Source organism: Thamnophis elegans, chromosome 9 (assembly GCF_009769535.1).
Source record: "Thamnophis elegans isolate rThaEle1 chromosome 9, rThaEle1.pri, whole genome shotgun sequence".
Taxonomy (NCBI): Eukaryota; Metazoa; Chordata; class Lepidosauria; order Squamata; family Colubridae; genus Thamnophis; species Thamnophis elegans.
The window spans coordinates 67,409,968-67,428,724 of NC_045549.1; the positions used below are offsets into that span (position 1 = coordinate 67,409,968).

General features: G+C 44.7%; 1 protein-coding gene across 1 annotated transcript; it reads right to left on the reverse strand.

Annotated features, from left to right (window-relative positions):
* Positions 1–3,699: 3,699 nt before the first annotated feature.
* Positions 3,700–11,045, reverse strand: RASL11B (RAS like family 11 member B). Its single transcript, XM_032224462.1, has 4 exons — positions 10,855–11,045; positions 9,039–9,095; positions 6,442–6,518; positions 3,700–5,535 (listed from the first exon to the last, which is right to left on the reverse strand). The coding sequence occupies exons 1-4, from the start codon at positions 10,991–10,993 to the stop codon at positions 5,068–5,070; spliced, it is 741 nt and encodes a 246-aa protein (XP_032080353.1). The 5' UTR covers positions 10,994–11,045; the 3' UTR covers positions 3,700–5,067.
* Positions 11,046–18,757: the final 7,712 nt, after the last annotated feature.

The following is an 18,757-nucleotide window of genomic DNA, read 5'->3' on the forward strand; positions in this document are numbered from 1 at the left end:
CTCTAGCTAAGATTCAGTGCAGTTCAGAGTACCTCCAAATCCCACTCCTGGCTGGCCCTGTCCCCACACAGCCCGTTGTGGATGCAGGTAAGTGCAGGGCGCTCGGGAGGGCAAAAAATGGGCCTCCCAGAAATTCGGGAAGACCGGAAACTGGCCCGTTTCTGGTCTCCATAGGGGTTCACCGACAAAACTGCGAAGCGCTTATCCACGCCGACATAAGCGCGGAGGGCAAATCCGTGCCGTCCGAATTGCTAAGGAAAAAGGCGACCCTAGCGCGACGACATAACCACGGAGGGCAAATCGGGGCCTTCTGAAGCGCTCAGCACCCTAATCCTAAACCTAACCCTAACCTAAACCTAACCCTAAAACTAACCCTAAACCTAACCCTAACCCTAAACCAAACCCCTAAACCTAATCCTAACCCTTACCTTAATTTAAATCGGCTTTCTGTCGCCGCGCTGTTTTAAGGCGCCCTTCTGTCGCCGCGCTGATGTCGCGGTGATGACTTCGTGGTTTTAGCGGTTTAGTGGTTTTGTCGCCGCTATTTTGACGAGCGCGGTTTTGTCGGGCCACGCTCCATAGGGACTCCGGAGCCTAGAGAGGCTGTTTTCCTTCTCCCAGAGGCTCGAGGAAAGCCTCCGGAACCCGGGGAGGACAAAAGTGCCCCCCCACCATGGTGCAGGTGGCTGAGTAGGCCATGCCCACCATGCCATGCCCACCCAACAGCCAGACAGAGAACCCCTTGCTAAAAAAATTTTGAAGCCCATCCCTGGATGGATCCTAGCCCATATAGGATATTCAGAGAAAGATCCACAGCGGGAACGTTGCTGTCCATTTCTTTAAACATCACCCACACAGAACACACACAGACTGTGTGTATGTGTGTATAGAGAGAGAGTGTGTATTTGCATGTTCAAAGCATCTTTACCTGGCTAATGTCTTTTCTTGCAGTTTATTTTATGAATAATAAAAAGTGGCATGATCTAAGATTCGGGAGCACCGCCTCATAGGCCAAGCCGATTTGTAACACGGTTTTCTTTTCATATGGCTATTGTGTCAGACTTTGTTGCAACAATCAAATCCAGAAAGCACATACAGGTAACTGATTCAACAGGATCCATTAACTTTTCTTTCTACGTATGTAATATAACACGAGATATAGGTGCCATTATTTTTACTAGCGGTTTGCTCGTGCGTACGCGCAATGCTTCCGCACATGCGCAGAAGTGTCTGGGTGGGTGGGCGGAGCCTCCCGCCACCCCCACTACCAGTTCGTCCGATCCGGGCTGAACTGGGAGCTACCCACTTCTTATATATATAATACCAAGAGTGGGTCTTCCCACGTGGTAGAAAGTACAAGCAAACACAAGCAGAAGAGAGAAGAGTTTCCAGTTTTAGTTGGGTCTAGGACCGTTCTCCTTGTACTCTTCGCCGCCCCTTTTTCACTGCCAGGGTTCCGCCCCCAGCCATTCATCGCTACCATTTCTCCTCCGCTGAAAGGACCCCATCTGTTCGTGCCGGCCAATGGGACCCAGCCTCTTTAGTCCCAGACCCTTCGTCACGGGCCATTCAGCGAAATCTCGCGCACCCCAGCCTTTTGGGCTCAGGAGACAGTTCACCGCTAACCTCCCGGAGGAAGGGAAGGGAGAAAGGGGGGGAGGGAGAAAGTGTTCCATTTGGAGTTTCCTCTGTGGGGATTTGTTTCTCTGCCCAGTTGCCTTGGGTCTGAGCTAGAAAATCCTTTGCATCCCCCTCCCCACGAGCCCAAAAAGCTGGGGTGCGCAGTGTTTCACCCAATGGTAAAAGGGTCTGGGACTGAAGAGGCTGGGTCCATTGGCCGGCGTGAACAGCTAGGGTCTTTTCAGCGGAGGAGAAATGGTAGAGGTGAATGCCTGGGGGTGGAATCCTGGGGGCAGAAAGGGGGCGGCGAAGGGTACAAGGAGTCCCATTCCAGCAGCAGATTTGTTTGCCGCTTTAGCACAGAAGTTAAACTAAGACATGCCCAGGCTCCTTGCTGTCTCCAGCAAATACTCTTTCGGTTTCCAAAGAGTCCCCATTGGCTGAGCTGTTGCCGCGTCTCTGTTCCAGTTCATGAATATACCCTGACATATTGCGTAGTTGACTTGGCTTCTGCAACTTTTGAGTCTGTTTTATAGGAGTAGAATACCGCTAGATTCTGCCTTCTCCAACGTCATCGAATCCAGCAGTTTGGCTGATGCAAAACTGCCCTTTCTAAATGACTTTTCACACGGCCCCCGTTGAGGACGATTTAAATTGGGCTACCGCCCGAGATTGCAAGCAAACAGAAAGCCGCCACTTTGTAGAACATGCCTCACAGGAAAAGGGCAAACCTGTGAGCATTTACTTATGCCCATAATCAGTGGATGAGCTGGCAAGCCAGCGTGAGTTATAAAACTACTTAATTGAAGCGCTTAGAGAGAAAAGGGTAAACACAGTCCCCATGGTTACCAGGCCAGATCTGTCATATTGAACTAATAGGAGCTAAAATTCTGTATTAAAAAGAAGGATTCCGGTGTGAGCTGACTCTTGGCCAATACACAACTTAATTGGGACACGGGCCGGAAATGGGGGCTGCAGAGAGCTGAATTATGCGGGACTTTGTAGGTGGTGACACTGCACTCCATTCATGCAAAATTCCACAGGGTTCTTCTTACAATCTTTTGTTGCCTTTTATCAGTAGAGTATAGATTTAGCCTCCAGAATGGTCCATAGTAGGGGAAGGTGTGAGATTAGAATTAGAATTAGAATAAGTTTATTTATAGGCCGCCCTTTTCCCTGAGGGGACTCAGGGCGGCTAACAACTTATATTGGAGGGGATACATACAATGACATATAACATAACATGTAATTAAAAGAATAAACAACATTCATTCAGCATTCGGGTGGGGGCGGATTATAATCTTTACCCCCAGGCCTGACGGGATAGCCAGCTCTTGAGGGCTGCGCGGAAGGTCTGAAGGGTGGTGAGGGTACGAATCTCCACGGGGAGATCGTTCCAAAGGGTCGGAGCTGGAGCTGCCACTGAAAAGGCTCTCCTCCGCGTAGTGGCCAGCCGGCACTGGCTGGCAGATGGCACTCGGAGGAGGCCTAATCTATGAGATCTAATGGGTCTCGAGGAGGTAATTGGCAGAAGGCGGTCTCTCAAGTACCCAGATGATAAACCGAATTGGATGGCTTCTTCCATCCCATCTGCAAGGAATGCTTAAAAATGAGAGAGACTTTGCCCAGGTAGTCATGCCTGCTAGTCTTGCCTTAATTTCACACACACAGACACACACACACACTCTCTCTCTCCTGTGTCCAGCTCTTGCAGCACAATGGAAGCAGAGCCTTGCAGCAAAGGAGTCCTCTCCCCTTGGTACCACAGCTGGCGAGGATGCTAAGTAGACTTTTTCGGGAGTTGTGGCCAAGTGGTAATGCCCATGGGGTTCTTAGCAGAAGCTTTTGGAATAATGGGAGTGGCCCAATGGTGAAATCTAATTCCCTCCACCCCCACCGGTTCTGCGGGCGTGGCTTGGTGGGGGTATCACATGACTGGGTGGGTGTGGCCAATTTTTTTTTCACTTTCAGCTTTTTTTAAAGCATTTTTAAAGTATTTTTTAAGCATTTTTTTCCATGCTGGTTTGCCCGAACTGTCAGGGAAAAAAATTCTTTAAAAAGCTTACAACAATCGTCAGAAGCATTTTTTTTCCCTGACAGTTCGGGCGAACCGGGCCGAACCGGGAGGATTTCACGCCTGGAGTGGTTACCATGTAGTTAGAAAAACATTTGAGAAGCAAGTTAACTTTGTATAGCAGCTACACAACTATTCTGGTATAGAAATCTATACTTGCAAGATATAGATGCTGTTGGGTGTGTAGCATTCTCAAAAATCAATGCCCCTGTGCCCGTGTAAGATTTGTTAGACCCCTCCAGTAATACATTTTTTCCCTTGCTTAGCAGGCAGTAGAAATCTTACTAACACAGCCTCATTTTCTTTCTATGTACGTTCCCTAGCAACTGGTTAGAAAAGTACAAAGCATTCTTGAGAAAACATTGTTTAATTTAATGATGACACAAAATAAAGATCTCGTACCCTGGTCATGTTTCTGAAACATAAAATAAATAAGTTACCGCTTAAGGGGAAAGCACAGTGTTGCTTTTTGTTAAAAATGCATCCATGTTATCTTTGCATCTCTTATTTTAAACATTTTCTGCTTTATGGGACGAGCCTCATGGTCCAGCATTTGGCTAGCGGTTAAATCACGAACGACAGATTGATACAACAGTGGAAAGCCCCTTCCGCCTCAATTAGAGATATGGCCTGCTCCACATCTTAACAAAGAAGTGGCACGAACCGAAACAGTATGACTTTCAATCCATATTTAGATCGGTTCATTTGGATTTATCTGAAAATAAATCCAGCATTGCATCAGACGACCGACTAATCTTAAAATCTTGAGAATGTTATGCAGTTGTAAAAAAAAAAAAATACACTTAAGTATTTGCAGCACAGTATGTCTCACGGCAATCAAATATAATCGTTTAAGACGTTTTACACCCAAAAACTCTGTTACTGCTCTGTTGGAACAGAAATGCATGATGTACTTCATGAACTGGATTTTTTTTAATAAAAAAAAATCAAAAGTCTCTTGTGAGATTTATAAAAGAAACCAGCCCTAATTCAATAGCCTAAGGATGTCTGTTTCCAATGAAAGAAATGTCATTCTGAATATTTCCCCCCATCTTCTTCTAAAGTGAACAGGATAGCAAATACTAAGCTACCCTAACCTCCATCATAGAATATGGCAATGTTTTGAATGCATTCAAATGTCCTGCTTTCAGCATAAAAGTGTCCCTTCTTTAGGAACTTATTCAAGTTTTGTTGGAGTTTCTCCTTTGCTTTATACTCCCTAGTCCAGTATCACTGGAACACATACACTTCCTCGCTCTCTGATCTTCCTGGGTGGCCTTGGCGCCAGCAAAATGTTCCCGACTTGGAACCAATGGACTCTTCGCTGAGAAGGGAAGGCGTGAAGAAGTTTTCCATCCAGGTCAATCAACCTTTCAGACAGAGGTGACGGTTCTCACTTTGGCCGACAAAGCTTGCTTAAACCTTCTCTTCAGGTCTTGCATGTTGGGTGACTTGGGCCTCGAGATGAGGGAAGTCCTCCGCTTCTCCGGGGTCCCGGCGGGTTGTTGTTTACTAACTTCTTTGCACAAGCTGTGGAAGGCACAGAAGACCTCTTTGTAGTTCTCACTGACGGAGACCTCGTAGAAATTACAGCCCAGCATGCCGGCCAGCTGAAGTCCACGCTGAGGTTCTACCTCCTTAATATGGAGGAGGTCCGCTTTGTTTGCGACAATAACTACGGGGACTCGATTCCCGGGATGGACCTGCCGTACGTGCTGGTGGAAATGGCCAAGGAGTTCGTAACTTTTATGATCGGTAATGGAAAAGACGATTACCACTGCATCTGCCCAGCGGAGACATTTGTTCAGCTGTTCGTTACAATCCAGGCTGTGTCTGTGCATCTGTGGGGGTTTTTTGTTTTTTTAGAAAAAAAAGGGAATAAGAAAATTATTTGGCTGCAAAGCCACAGATCTTCCCGATACAACTTCCATTTCCATTCTACATCTGTGAGTTAACACTGCCCTCGTTCATTATTCTCCCCCAAATTTAATCTCCTCTCTCCTGTTGCTTAGACAAACAAAAACTCGGGCTAAACTGAGTTAGTCTGGAAGTTTGCTACGTTCAAGTGGAAAACTGCCTCACTTTCTGTAAAGTAAAACAATTTGTGGTGCCAAAGAATGGGAAATTAACTGGCTAGACAGTCAGTGGGGAATGGAGATGGGGGGGGGGAGGGAGAACAAAGGTGGAACGCTGGAAACGTTTTTAAGAGTTGGAGGCTTGCCCAGTTCAAAAAGGCAAATTTTGACCTTACACACGTCTATCCATCCATTTAAACTTTCCCCAATACAAAATCCACTCCAAAGTAATTTTAATGCGTGCAGCTGCTGGTGCCATTGAGTTGTTTCAATCATGTGTGTTTATTAAATGGGCTACGTAAAAAAATATGAAAATATTTCTGGTGTACATTTCGCCAGGGAAAAAAAACCTCTTAGTTTTCCAAGAAACAGCTCTTTTATCCATTAGCAGCGATTCTGGTTTTATTTAGAAAGGTTGCCTCCTTAAAACCGAGTGCTGTGTTTTCAAGTGGGCAAACATTGAATTGAAATAGTGGGTTGTTTTCTTTTACTGTCAGGAGAGTATACACAGACCATTTATCTGCCCATGACTGTTTACAGTCATTCCTAGCAACGAAAAGAATTTGCAGTGGCTCCGTGGCCTAAATATCAGCCAGTATCTACAACTCTCCTGAAGCTGAGCAACAAAGAGGCTCCCTTTTAAATTATGGAATGCAAAGGAAGTCCACTCACCTGTATCCCAGGTGTATCCTGCACCTGAATTGCAAACGTCTCTCCATCGATTTCAATCTGTCTGCTGTACAGGTTACCTGGCAATAGAAATAAAGACAGAATTTTAACAAAGGATGACCAAAACTGAAGATGCTTCTGTAAAAAAAAAAAAAATGGCGGTGAATACAATTGCAAATTGGGGTGGGGAAAACCATTCGAACTTTATTAGATTCATGCTTCCATCAGAGAAAACAATTAGCACAATCCTAGGCATCTTATTTAGTCATTCAATGGGACTAAATTGCAGGTGAGTGTGTGTATAAGATTGCAGCCTAAATGAATAACTACGGAGAGGTAAACAAACAACAGAAGCACTGGTAAAATTAGTTGACACCGTCAGGTGACTTTACGCATGCTTTCTTGTAAAACTGACTTTATGTACAAAGTTACTGCTAGAGCTAGGTGCAAAAGAATTTATTAGCTGTCTGGGCCTTTTGTACAGGGCAGCATGACAACTTTTAAGAGACGTAGACTTCAACTCCCAGATTTCCCCAATTTCTGGGTTACCAAGGTTGGAAAAACATTAGTATGGGAGAACTGCACACCCTGCAGTTAGCAGAAAATTTATGGAACAATTACCCTGAACCAGGAAAGAATTAAAACATGTTTACATTTTCTGCCACAAGAATAAATAATTGTGATGTGCGGCATTTTGATTGCCATGTTTTTACTTTGATGATGAAGGTTTCAACCTGCCAGGTAAATCTCTTTCATCCCATCAGCCTTCTATAAGAAAACCTTCAGTCTCACTGATTTCTCATCTTTATCAAATATTGTTCTTCTTTTGCCTTGGCAGCCAGGAAGTTAATTCAGTTATGGTCATGACAGATTAGATTTGTTTCAATGAAGTTTACAAGAGCCGAGGTGGCGCAGTGGTTAGAATGCAGTACTGCAGGCTACTTCTGCTGACTGCTAGCTGCAGTTCGGCAGTTCAAATCTCACCGGCTCAAGGTTGACTCGGCCTTCCATCTTTCTGAGGTGGGTAAAATGAGGACCCAGATTGTTGGGGGCAATAGGCTGACTCTGTAAACTGCTTAGAGAGGGCTGAAAAGCACTGTGAAGCCGGTATGTAAGTGCTAACGTCCTATTGCTATTACATTGTTGTGTTATTCGCCAGAAAGTGTGAGAAATCACATCTCTGCTTGTTTAGCACTCTGGAGTGGAAATCCAGGGACGAGATTTGCTCTAACATCAATACATTTCACTGCAAGTTGATCTGTTTTCCCTGATTTTTTTAGAATTTTCAGCTTGTTGGCCCTATTGGATGGAATATTTATGGGATAAGCCAGATGTGCATCCTTAGTGAATGAAAACTACCAGTGGTGTCCACAGGGCGTGGTCAAAAGCCAAGGTGGATGCCACAAGAGAATAACAGAAGCTCCACCTGTTTTGCCGCCAGAGTTTTTTCAATCATACAGCTCAATCGTACAGACATCCCTGACCTTATCTCCTGGCTACCCATGTATGTAAGAGCCGAGGTGGCGCAGTGGTTAGAGTGCAGTACTGCTGCCACTTCAGCTGACTGTTAGCTGCAGTTCGGCGGTTCAAATCTCACCGGCTCAGGGTTGACTCAGCCTTCCATCCTTCCAAGGTGGGTAAAATGAGGACCCAGACAGTGGGGGCAATATGCTGACTCTGTAAACCGCTTAGAGAGGGCTGAAAGCCCTATGAAGCGGTATATAAGCCTAACTGCTATTGCTATTGCTATGCTAATTAAAAGCTGAATTTGAGATTTCATCCAAACTATTCCCGTTTCTGCCAATCTTTTGAAAAAGCTGCTCGGTTTTGATTTTATTCCCCCCCCCCCCAAATTTGCTTTAATCTGCCTTGGATAGACTTCATCCCTTCCCCACCCCACCTGCCATCATTTTAATTCCCTGCAGTTCCTCAGAAGGGCTGCCCTTGCATGCATGCATTTTCAGGAGAATAACAAAAGCCCTTTAAAGTTCAGTCCAAAGCCTCATTTGCATAAATACCTTGATTACCCATAAAGATAGGAGCGGAACTGATGGAGCTTAAAGCCACATCTTTTAACTTGGAATGCATTTCATTACTGCTGATGTATGTGGGTGGCAGAAGCCAAAAAAACAGAAAGAAGAAGAAGGTCAGAAGTCAGGCATCCCAGGTTGAGTGAAGTAAATCTCAGGATGCTCCCCCCCTCCCCAAAAGCAAACGTGTGCAAAATAAACATCTCTGTCCTCTTGCTATAATCCTTCCTATCACCCATCTCCTCCCACTTAGGACTATATGACTGTAACGTGTTGCTTGTATCCTTAACGATTTATATTGATATTGTTTCCTGATTGGCTTATCTGTCCCCTTGGACTATCATTAAGTGTTGTACCTTATGATTTTTTGACGAATGTATCTTGTCTTTTTATGCACACTGAGAGCATCTGCACCAAAGACAAATTCCTTGTGTGTCCAATCACACTTGGCCAACAAAGAATTCTGTTCTAACGATGAATGCCCCCACCCCATACTTCATCCCTTTTTTTTCTCCCAAGGATGGAAATACATGGGGATGCACCGCCTAAAGAAGGAAAATCCTTTCTTACCTGCATTCCGTTCGTAGTCTCCAATGAATCGCTTGGTGAGAAATCTCACTACCAGGGCTGTAATTAACCCAAAAATAAAAAAAGATGTCATTTAGCAAGAAGAGAGGAAAAAGTCACCACTATTTGAAGGCTTATTAAAAACCCACTGCTGTCTGCTGCCCCCCTGCTCTCCACCCATATGCACACAGGGAGGTGGCAGATAAGCTGTGGATGAAGCAATCCAAAGGAATTTAGTCCTTCAAGGAAAAACTGCAGGAAGCCAGAGCAAGTGGCTGTAGGATAATTCGAGAGGTGTGAAGGTTCAGGTAAATTTAAATTGCTAAAAAAAAATAAAATTCTAGCTTTCTGTCTCCTTAAACCTGTAGGCTGAGATGACTGGGGTGCCCACTCTTAAAAACCCAGTGGAAATCAGCCTAAAAACTCTTACTAGATATGAACCCATCATCCTTTTCTGCTGGGGCAGAGCAGGGGGTCTCGATATCATGCCAAGAGAGGGCAAATGTTGATTTTCTTTCTCTCGCTTGACTATGTCCATCCCAAATCCAGCAGAGCAGGTGCATGGGGAACATGGGTAGGACGCAAGAGCTGCCTTGCTCAGTTTAGAGCAGTGTTTCTCAACCTTGGCAACTTGAAGGTGTCCGGACTTCAACTCCCAGAATTCCCCAGCCAGCATTCGCTGGCTGGGGGATTCTGGGAGTTGAAGTCCAGACATCTTCAAGTTGCCAAGGTTGAGAAACACTGGTTTAGAGCACCACACACCAACACAACTAGACACAAGAACAGTTCCCCCCCCCCCGAACACCATCACTCTGCTAAACAAATATAATTCGCTCACCACTGTCAAACCACCCACTAAGGCTGCATTACTATGACTATTAGTCTTCTCATTGTTCCTATCCCCCATCTCTTCTCACTTATGACTGCAGGACTGTAAGTTTGTTGCTTGTATCCTTACGATTTATATTGATATTGATTGTTTCCTGATTGCTTATTTGTACCCTATGACTATCATTAAGTGTTGTACTTTATGATTCTTGGCGAATGTATCCTGTCTTTTGATGTACACTGACAGCATCTGCACCAAAGACAAATTCCTTGTGTGTCCCATCACACTTGGCCAATAAAGAATTATATTCTATTCTATTCCATTTAATGTTAATTCAAATGGTTACATTCTGCCTCCTCTTTTGGGGGGGGGGGGGGAGGGAGGATCAAATACAAAGCGGGAGTGTCTGCTTGTTCCCTTTGAAGTTTGAAAGGCGTTTTCTGCAGGGGGGGGGAATTTCCTTTGGGTGAAACGGGCAGGATGAAATGCTGCTGATGCTGGAAGAAGGGAGGAGGAGGAGAAAGAGGAGGAGGAGGAGGAGGAGGAGGAGGAGGAGGAGAAGAAGAAGAAGAAGAGCAAGAGCCGAGGTGGCGCAGGGGTTAGAGTGCAGTACTGCAGGCCACTTCAGCTGACTGCTATCTGCAGTTCGGTGGTTCAAATCTCACCGGCTCAAGGTTGACTCAGCCTTCCATCCTTCCGAGGTGGGTGAAATGAGGACCCAGACTGTGGGGGCGATATGCTGACTCTGTAAACCGCTTAGAGAGGGCTGAAAGCCCTATGAAGCGGTATATAAGTCTAACTGCTAAGAAGAAGAAGAATCACGTTATTAAAGATATTTATGAGAAGGATATAGAATTTTTTTATTGGCCAAGTGTGATGGGACGCACAAGGAAATTTGGTGCATAAGCTCTCGGTGAAGAACAAGCCTCCCTCCTCCAGCCAAGCGGCCCTTCCCTTCTCCCCACTTCACCATCCGCCCCCAATACTCACCGGTCTTGCCCACCCCGCTGGCTCCCACCACCGCGATCTTGATGAGCCGAGGGCGGCCGGAGGCGCCGCCGTCTCCGCCGAGGACGTTCTCTGCCTGGGGATACTCGGCGATGGTGCCCATGTTCTGGATCAGGCGCATCGCAGCTACTGCGGGGAAAGCCGAGGGATGCCGAAGGAGCCGCCCCGTCCGCGTCCAGCCCCGCCGATCCTCTGCACAGCCTCGCCTCTCCCGACACCTTTTTCTCCTCTTCGCCTTGGCTCCTCCCACTCCCCCACCCCACTTTCCCGGGAAAAGGTCCGCCCCGCCTCTTTCCTCCTCTGTCCAACCAATGGGGTCTGAGCAGCCCCTCCCCCGGGAGCCCCACCCACCCACTCTTGGCCCCGCCTCTCAGCTTCTGCCCTGCTCACGTTCCTGGGCAGGTTTGGCTGCGATCGCGCGCATCCCCGCCGTTCCACGAGGGGCTCCCCACGCGCGACCGCTTCCCCCCCTCTTTTATACTCTACCCGTTGCCCCCCCTCCGTAACTCTCCCCACCTCTGCGCCCGTGAAGTGGGACCCGAGACCGGGATTGTCCCTCCGCCCGGATGGACGGACAGGTGGTTGGCGAGAGGACAAGTCCCTGGGCGCAGGATGGAGTCCGGGAAGAACAAGGCGATCTGTTTCTGCCGTGGGCGACGTGAATCATTGTTCCCCGCGCGTGGGCAAGGGAGGGTTGACCCAACCCCGGGGCCTTCTGGTTGGGTTCCAGTCAATTCGCCCCTTCCCTCCCTCCCTCCCTCCCTCCCCAAGGGGTGAAGATGGAAGGTTTTTACAACGCAGCTTTCAAAAGTGACCGGATGCTCAAACTCTTTCCTTAGGATATTAAAAATCAGAGAACAGTCTGTGAAAAGGACAGTGTCTCTCTTTTGCACATTTAGTAGAAGTTTAGTACGTTCTATCAATCCTACACCTTAAGAATGAAATTCTGTTGCTATCAAAAGGGTACACATGCATCTCACACACACACACAAATAAATATGTATATGTGTGTGTGTGTATATATGTGTGTGCGTTTGTGTGTGTGTGTTTTTATTTGTGCTGATAAATAAATAAAGGGAGACTAGTATAGATCTATTTCAAGCTATTTAGCTCTCATCAGCTAGCCCATACCCTTACTGGGATTCGAACCTGGGCTATATTACATACTAGGCAGACATCTTAGCCAACTGTTGGAAGCAGTTAGCTTCCTCCCATAATTGGGGCTTACCAGGGGTTGTAAAAATCTAATATAGATAGATAGATAGATAGATAGATAGATAGATAGATAGATAGATAGATAGATAGATAGATACACACACACATCAAGATTTGCTGATTTATATATATATATATATCTGTATGGGTCTCTATGTATGTATATATATAGCATGTGTGTGTTATGTATGTGTACATTTTTGAGAACAGACAACAGAATTTCATTTTTAATGTGTAGGATTGATAAAATATACTAAATTGGGTGCATATATACATACATACATATTTATATATCTATCGATATATCTATATAATATAGTATATCACAGAGGGGGCTCAGTGGCTAAGACGCTGAGCTTGTCGCTCCGAAAGGTCAGCAGTTCGGAGGTTCGAATCCCTAGCGCCGCGTAACGGAGTGAGCTCCCGTTACTTGTCCCAGCTTCTGCCAACCTAGCAGTTCAAAGGCACGTAAAAAATGCAAGTAGAAAAATAGGGACCACTTTGATGGGAAGGTAACAGCGTTCTGTGCGACTTCGGCATTGGAGTCATGCCGGCCACATGACCACGGAGACTTCTTCGGACAGCGCTGGCTCTTCGGCTTTGAAACGGAGATGAGCACCGCCCCCTAGAGTCGAGAACGACTAGCACAAATGTGCGAGGGGAATCTTTACCACGTATATATTCAATACATATCAGAAACAGGAAGTTTGAGCATTCACAAGGTTGATTCTATATGGAAGAAAACTGTGGCTCAATCTGGATGGTCTGCTTCGGATACCATGACCCCCAGACCTCCCAGAAGGTGGTAACAAGGAAAACAGCTCGTGAAGAGGATGTGTAGCATGTCCTAGACAATCCTGCAGACCCTGGTCAAGCATCTCTTATGTGACATGTCCTGGACAGACAGAAGTGAACAACCATTAAATGTTCACTGTGTCCTGTGCATTTTGTATGTTAGAAAAGAAGCTTTTTTTTTTGTTATATATAAAGGTTAATTAAAAAAAGAACTAAGTTAAATTTAGTTAAGTTTTGTTTATTAGGGGGGGAAATGTTATGATAAAGGACACAGTCAAATAAAGGAGGGATAATGATAAGTGTGTGTGTGTGTGTGTGTGTGTGTGTGTGTGTGTGTATGTATGGGTACAACATAAGGAAAGTGGATGTAAATTGTAAACAGTGATTTGGAAAGGAGGATTAGAAAATTTTGTTACTAAATATTATGGATGTTTAGCCAGAATAGGCCATAAGGATTCAGTGTTATTGGAGGATATTAGAAAATAGCAAATGCAATGCCAGTATGTGGTTATGCATTAAATCTTGGTATATTTTATGATGAAGGACATTTAAACAATGATAGTCAAATGAAAATGGAGGTATGATGACGGTAACATGTACAAATATATCTGAGTTAAAATACTTGAGTTAATATGAATTATGGCTGATAACTGCGGAAGAGATGCACCAAAGTCTTTTGTAACCAACTGATACACTTTCTACAGTATGTAAAGAAGGAGGATTCTTTGTGTTGTGTTTGTCTTGAAAATAAAAAATAAAAAATATATATTAAAAAAAAGAAAATAAAAGAAGCTAAATTCAGTGAATATATGCTCATATAACATAATCAGTGGGTTTTTTGCATCGGTTCCAGGGGTGGGTTTCAACCGGTTCGCGGCGGTCCCTGCGAACCCGGAAGTAAGTAACTTCCAGGAACGGCGAAGGGCGCGCCCGCCTGCGGTCCTTACCCGGTTTTGACGAGTTCTGCGCTTCCACGCAAGCGCAGGACGCATACAGCGCCTGCGCGGTCGTCCAGGAGCAGCTGGTGCATCGCGCAGACGCTAGTACGCATGCGTGCACCGCGCACGTGCACGAGGACGCCGCCGGCCCCGTTCCAACCGAACTGGTTGGAACAGGGCGAGAAACCCACCCCTGATCAGCTCCAATGGCTTGAATTGGGAGCCCAGGTGCATATACATACGCATTCACTTCCTGCTTTCTGAATTTTCAGAGTGTGTGCAGGTTGCCTTCACATTTATCTGAGTTTGGGTGACTGCTGGTTCATGAAACCTGAATCCTCTCTTTGACAGCCTACATGTCTATGATGGATGCTGCTGTATCCTTGTGGCATAAAGCACACTGCCCTGAAAGCAGGAGCTCAGGTGTTTATAACCTCTGTGTTGGCAGCCTGATGAACTCTGTACACTTTTAATGAGGAACAACAGAGGACTCCTTTTTCTGATTGTAACATCTCCTCTCTAAATATGGCCAAACCCCATTCCCACTTAGTCATAATGTTATTCTAATACTCACCTCTAACGATTTGTTCAAAGCTGTCCTAAGCTTTCTGCATTTATCTGGCAAGGATTTCTATCTGGAGCTTACCTTCTGAAAGATAAGGTTCCCCTCGCACATATATGCTAGTTGTTCCTGACTCTAGGGGGTGGTGCTCATCTCCATTTCAAAGCCAAAGAGCCAGCACTGTCCAAAGACATCTCCGTGGTTATGTAGCCAGCATGACTAAATGCCGAAGGTGCTGTTACCTTCTCACCAAAGGTGGTTCCTATTTTTCTACTTGCATTTTACTTTTGAACTGCTCGGTTGGCAGAAGCTGAGACAAGTAACCGGAGCTCACCCCGTTAACGCAGCGCTAGGGATTCGAACCGCCGACCTGCCGACCTTTCTGATCGACAAGCTCAGCACCTTAGCCACTGAGCCACCGCATCCCTATTCTGAAAGTTAAGCAAAAGTTAAAAATGACCGTCCACGCAATTCGCTGTTGAACACGGAGCCTCTGTTTTAATGGAGAACCGAACCCCCCACATATCGTGGGGCCAGTTCCTCCTGTGTCATTGCTGGAGGGAGTGCGTGGGGAGAGGCTTCTTCACAACCTGTAAATTCTTTGCCCTCCCCCCCACAAAAAAGAAGGCCATAGTTGTAGCAGCGTGGGGATTTTCTGGCATCTTTCTCCAAGCTGAGCTATATCAGAAACCACAAAGGAAAATCCACTCTAGAGTTGCTGCTGTTAGCAGAAAGCGGCTTCACTCAAACAACCGTAGGACGGAGGAGGATGAGAGCCAGAACTGAAAAGAAATTAAATATAAAGGAAGTCAACTTTGCTTTCTACTAGTGTAGATTGGCTGGTTGGCAGGGCTGAAGCTCATTTTGTGAGATAGGATCTCCATGAGACGGAGGAGGAGGAAGAGGAAGAGGAAGAAGGAGAAAACTCAGCAAAACAGGCATGCATGAAAGCTGCGTGGCTTTTAAGACTTTTAAGTCTGAGAGCGGTTTTATTTTCTTCCCCTTTCCGCAGAAAAGGCTGACTAATGTTCTGCAGCTACAGTAAGATTTTTATCTTTTGCAAGCTTTTGTGACTTGCTCGCTTTCCTTGTTCCAATTTTCTTTTTTTTTTTTTTAATGCAATGCATGTCTGTTGGGCCATGGAGGCACTCCAGAGATGGTATTCAGCAGGTTCTGACCAGTTCTGGAGAACCGGTAGTGGAAATTTTGAGTAGTTCGGAGAACCAGTAAATACCACCTCTGGCTGGCCCCGCCCCCATCTATGCTGTTTCCAGAGTCTCAGCTGATCGGGAGGGAAGGGGGATTTTGCAGTATCCTTCCCCTGCCATGCCCACAAACCCATGCCACGCCTACCAAGCCACGCCTACAGAACCGGTAGTAAAAAAAATTGAACCCCACCACTGGTGCCACTCCATCCAGCCATGCTTCTCAGTCACAGAAACACAGATTGTGATACTAGCCTTACTTTACTACGGCTTTTGGAGACAGAACAACTAGCAGATACTCAAGTTTGATTTTAGAAAGGAAGGGAAGGGAAGAGGGAGGGAGGAAAAGGAAATGAGGGAAGGGGAGGGCAAGGGGGAGAGAAAGGGAGGGAGGGGAAAAGAGCTGAAAGGAAAGAACAGGACAGGACTTTAGGATGGACCAAAAAATCCAACTTGCTATAAAATTATCATTAACCATTTTCATGGGTTCAGTGCATGCAACCTTCAATACGGTACTCACACATCTCAAATCTTTTTTATGGTTTGATTGCTGCTGGAAATCAGCATGCAATGAGGCAATGTATACACTTTAAAAAGAACTAGTTCCTGTTCGTTTATTTGATTTAACCCACTTTTATTTTGATCAATACAAGGCACTGTACACAGGTGTTTAGTGCGTCCATCTCCTATTTCCCCCACAATCCTGTGAGGTGGATTGGCCCTAGGAGAAAGTGATTGACCCAGAATCAGCCAGTCAGCTGTCGTGTCTGAAGGAAACCTAGAACTCACAGTCTCCTAGTTTGTACTTAACCACTACTCCAAACTGGCTCTTGATGTATGTCTGATGTTTTTATTTCAGTTGATTTTCACTCATCCACCACAGCAGGAAAGTAACCTGGTTGAGCATCTCAAATGCATTCATTTAGTTTCACCACATCTAAAATTGCCTTTGTGGTGTTGATTGTTTCTGACAGATATCCAGTTTTATTCTGGTTTTATTTGTGGTTTTCCTCCCTAAAGACTTCTCCCTGACAAATTGCAACTATCCATAATTTTAGATTTACATTTTTTATCCCATCTTTAATATTTTTTTATAAATAACTAGCTGATAGCCCGGCATTGCCCGGGTATTTATTTATAAGGGGAAAACATAATTTCTATTGTTGGATTTTCCCCCTTACCAGAGGAAGCCCCCTTGTGGAGTTCTGTGAAGCCGTTACCATGGCAACTTCACTGCGCTGAGCCGTTTTACGGCAGTACAGTAGAAGCCATTTTAAGGCACAACAGGCTCTATCTTAACAGAACGCACACCCCAAGGGGTGTTAGTGGTGTCTTATCCCCACAGTATTTGTCTCCAGAGAGTAAATCATCTGTGTACCAAATTTGGTTGAAATTGCTTGAGGCGTTCCAGACTTATGCTGGAACATACATACATATATATATACACACAGCGATAGATTAGATAGATGATAGATAGATAGATAGATAGATAGATAGATAGATAGATAGATAGATAGATAGATGATAGATAGATAGATAGATAGATAGATAGATAGATAGATAGATAGCTAGATAGATAGATAGATAGATAGATAGATAGATAGAAAGAAAGAAAAAAGAAGAAGATAGATAGAAGAAGATTCAAGGTGGAGTACTTCATACTCCTTTCCACTTTTCATTTTCTCCACAACAATCCTGTGAGGTAAATTTCCTGATATATATATGTTATTCCTGTCCTTGTTTTCCTGGTAGCATTGCTTAGAAACATCATTTTCTATATAAGAATTTAAGGAAGTTTGAGGGGGGAAATCCAAGACAAGAAGTTAAAAAACGTTGCTTTAAAATGCCAAATATTAAAAAAAAACTCCTTCAAGCATTAAGATATTAAGGCTTGTTCTCTCTCTCAGGAAATGTTTAAAGAAATCATTGCTTTTTGCTAGCATGTGCCAAGCAAATATTAAACATGTTTTTCCTCTGCTTCTGTTCATTGTAATCTTTTTTTTCCTGAAGAGAAAATAATTTAAATATAAGATTTTTTCCATCTTTATGGTCATCAGACTCCAATTCCTCCATAACCATTTTATATATGGTTCTTTCTTTCTTTCTTTCTTTCTTTCTTTCTTTCTTTCTTTCTATCTATCTATCTATCTATCTATCTATCTATCTATCTATCTATCTATCTAAAATGGAGAGATTGATAGAAACCATAACTTGTTTTGTTATTTTCAAAGCTACACAAACACAATGTTATGTTATTATTTTAGCACCTGAGGCAGACTATGCTAAAGTATCTCCTTCCAGGCTTAAAAATATACTACCAATAGTATACCAAATAACACTCATTTTGCCACCCTTTCATGCTTTTTCAAGGGTTGGACTCAAATTGAGGAGGTTGATGTGGGTGATGTTGAGTCTCTCAGCTGAGCCTGCCTGGCAGGCCAGGACAATGAGGAACTATCCTCGTTTAATTGCCCTGAAGTACAATATTTACTTAGCATAGTTCAAATCACTTTAAATTGAAGTGTTGTCCTTCCGTATTACAGGTTGCATAAATTTTCAGCACTGTCACATGCAGAAGGCATCCATCAACATCAGAGATGGTAATCTATTTTCTTCACAACCGGTTCGGTAGCAGGAGTGTGCTTGCTTCGCTCACACGTGGCTCATCTGCGCATGCGCAGAAAGTCCTTGATGACGTCATGGTGGGTGAGGGGAGTCTCACACCACCACCACTACCAGTTTGCCCGAACCAGTGCGAACCAGCATTATACCACCACTGATGGACATGATTGTGGAGAAGAAAGAGAAAGTATAACAAGATATGGTTAATTAAACCAGATCGATTCAAGACCAGTAAATCCCTCAATGTCTGGACTAAAATAGCAATAGCAATAGCAATAGCAGTTAGACTTATGTACCGCTTCATAGGGCTTTCAGCCCTCTCTAAGAGGTTTACAGAGTCAGCATATCGCCCCCACAGTCTGGGTCCTCATTTTACCCACCTCGGAAGGATGGAAGGCTGAGTCAACCCTGAGCTGGTAAGATTTGAACAGCCAAACTGCAGAACTGCAGTCAGCTGAAGTAGCCTGCAGTGCTTCATTTAACCACTGCGCCACCTCGGCACATGGTGGGAGAAAGTGATAGAAAAACATAAACCAGAGATATTTTTA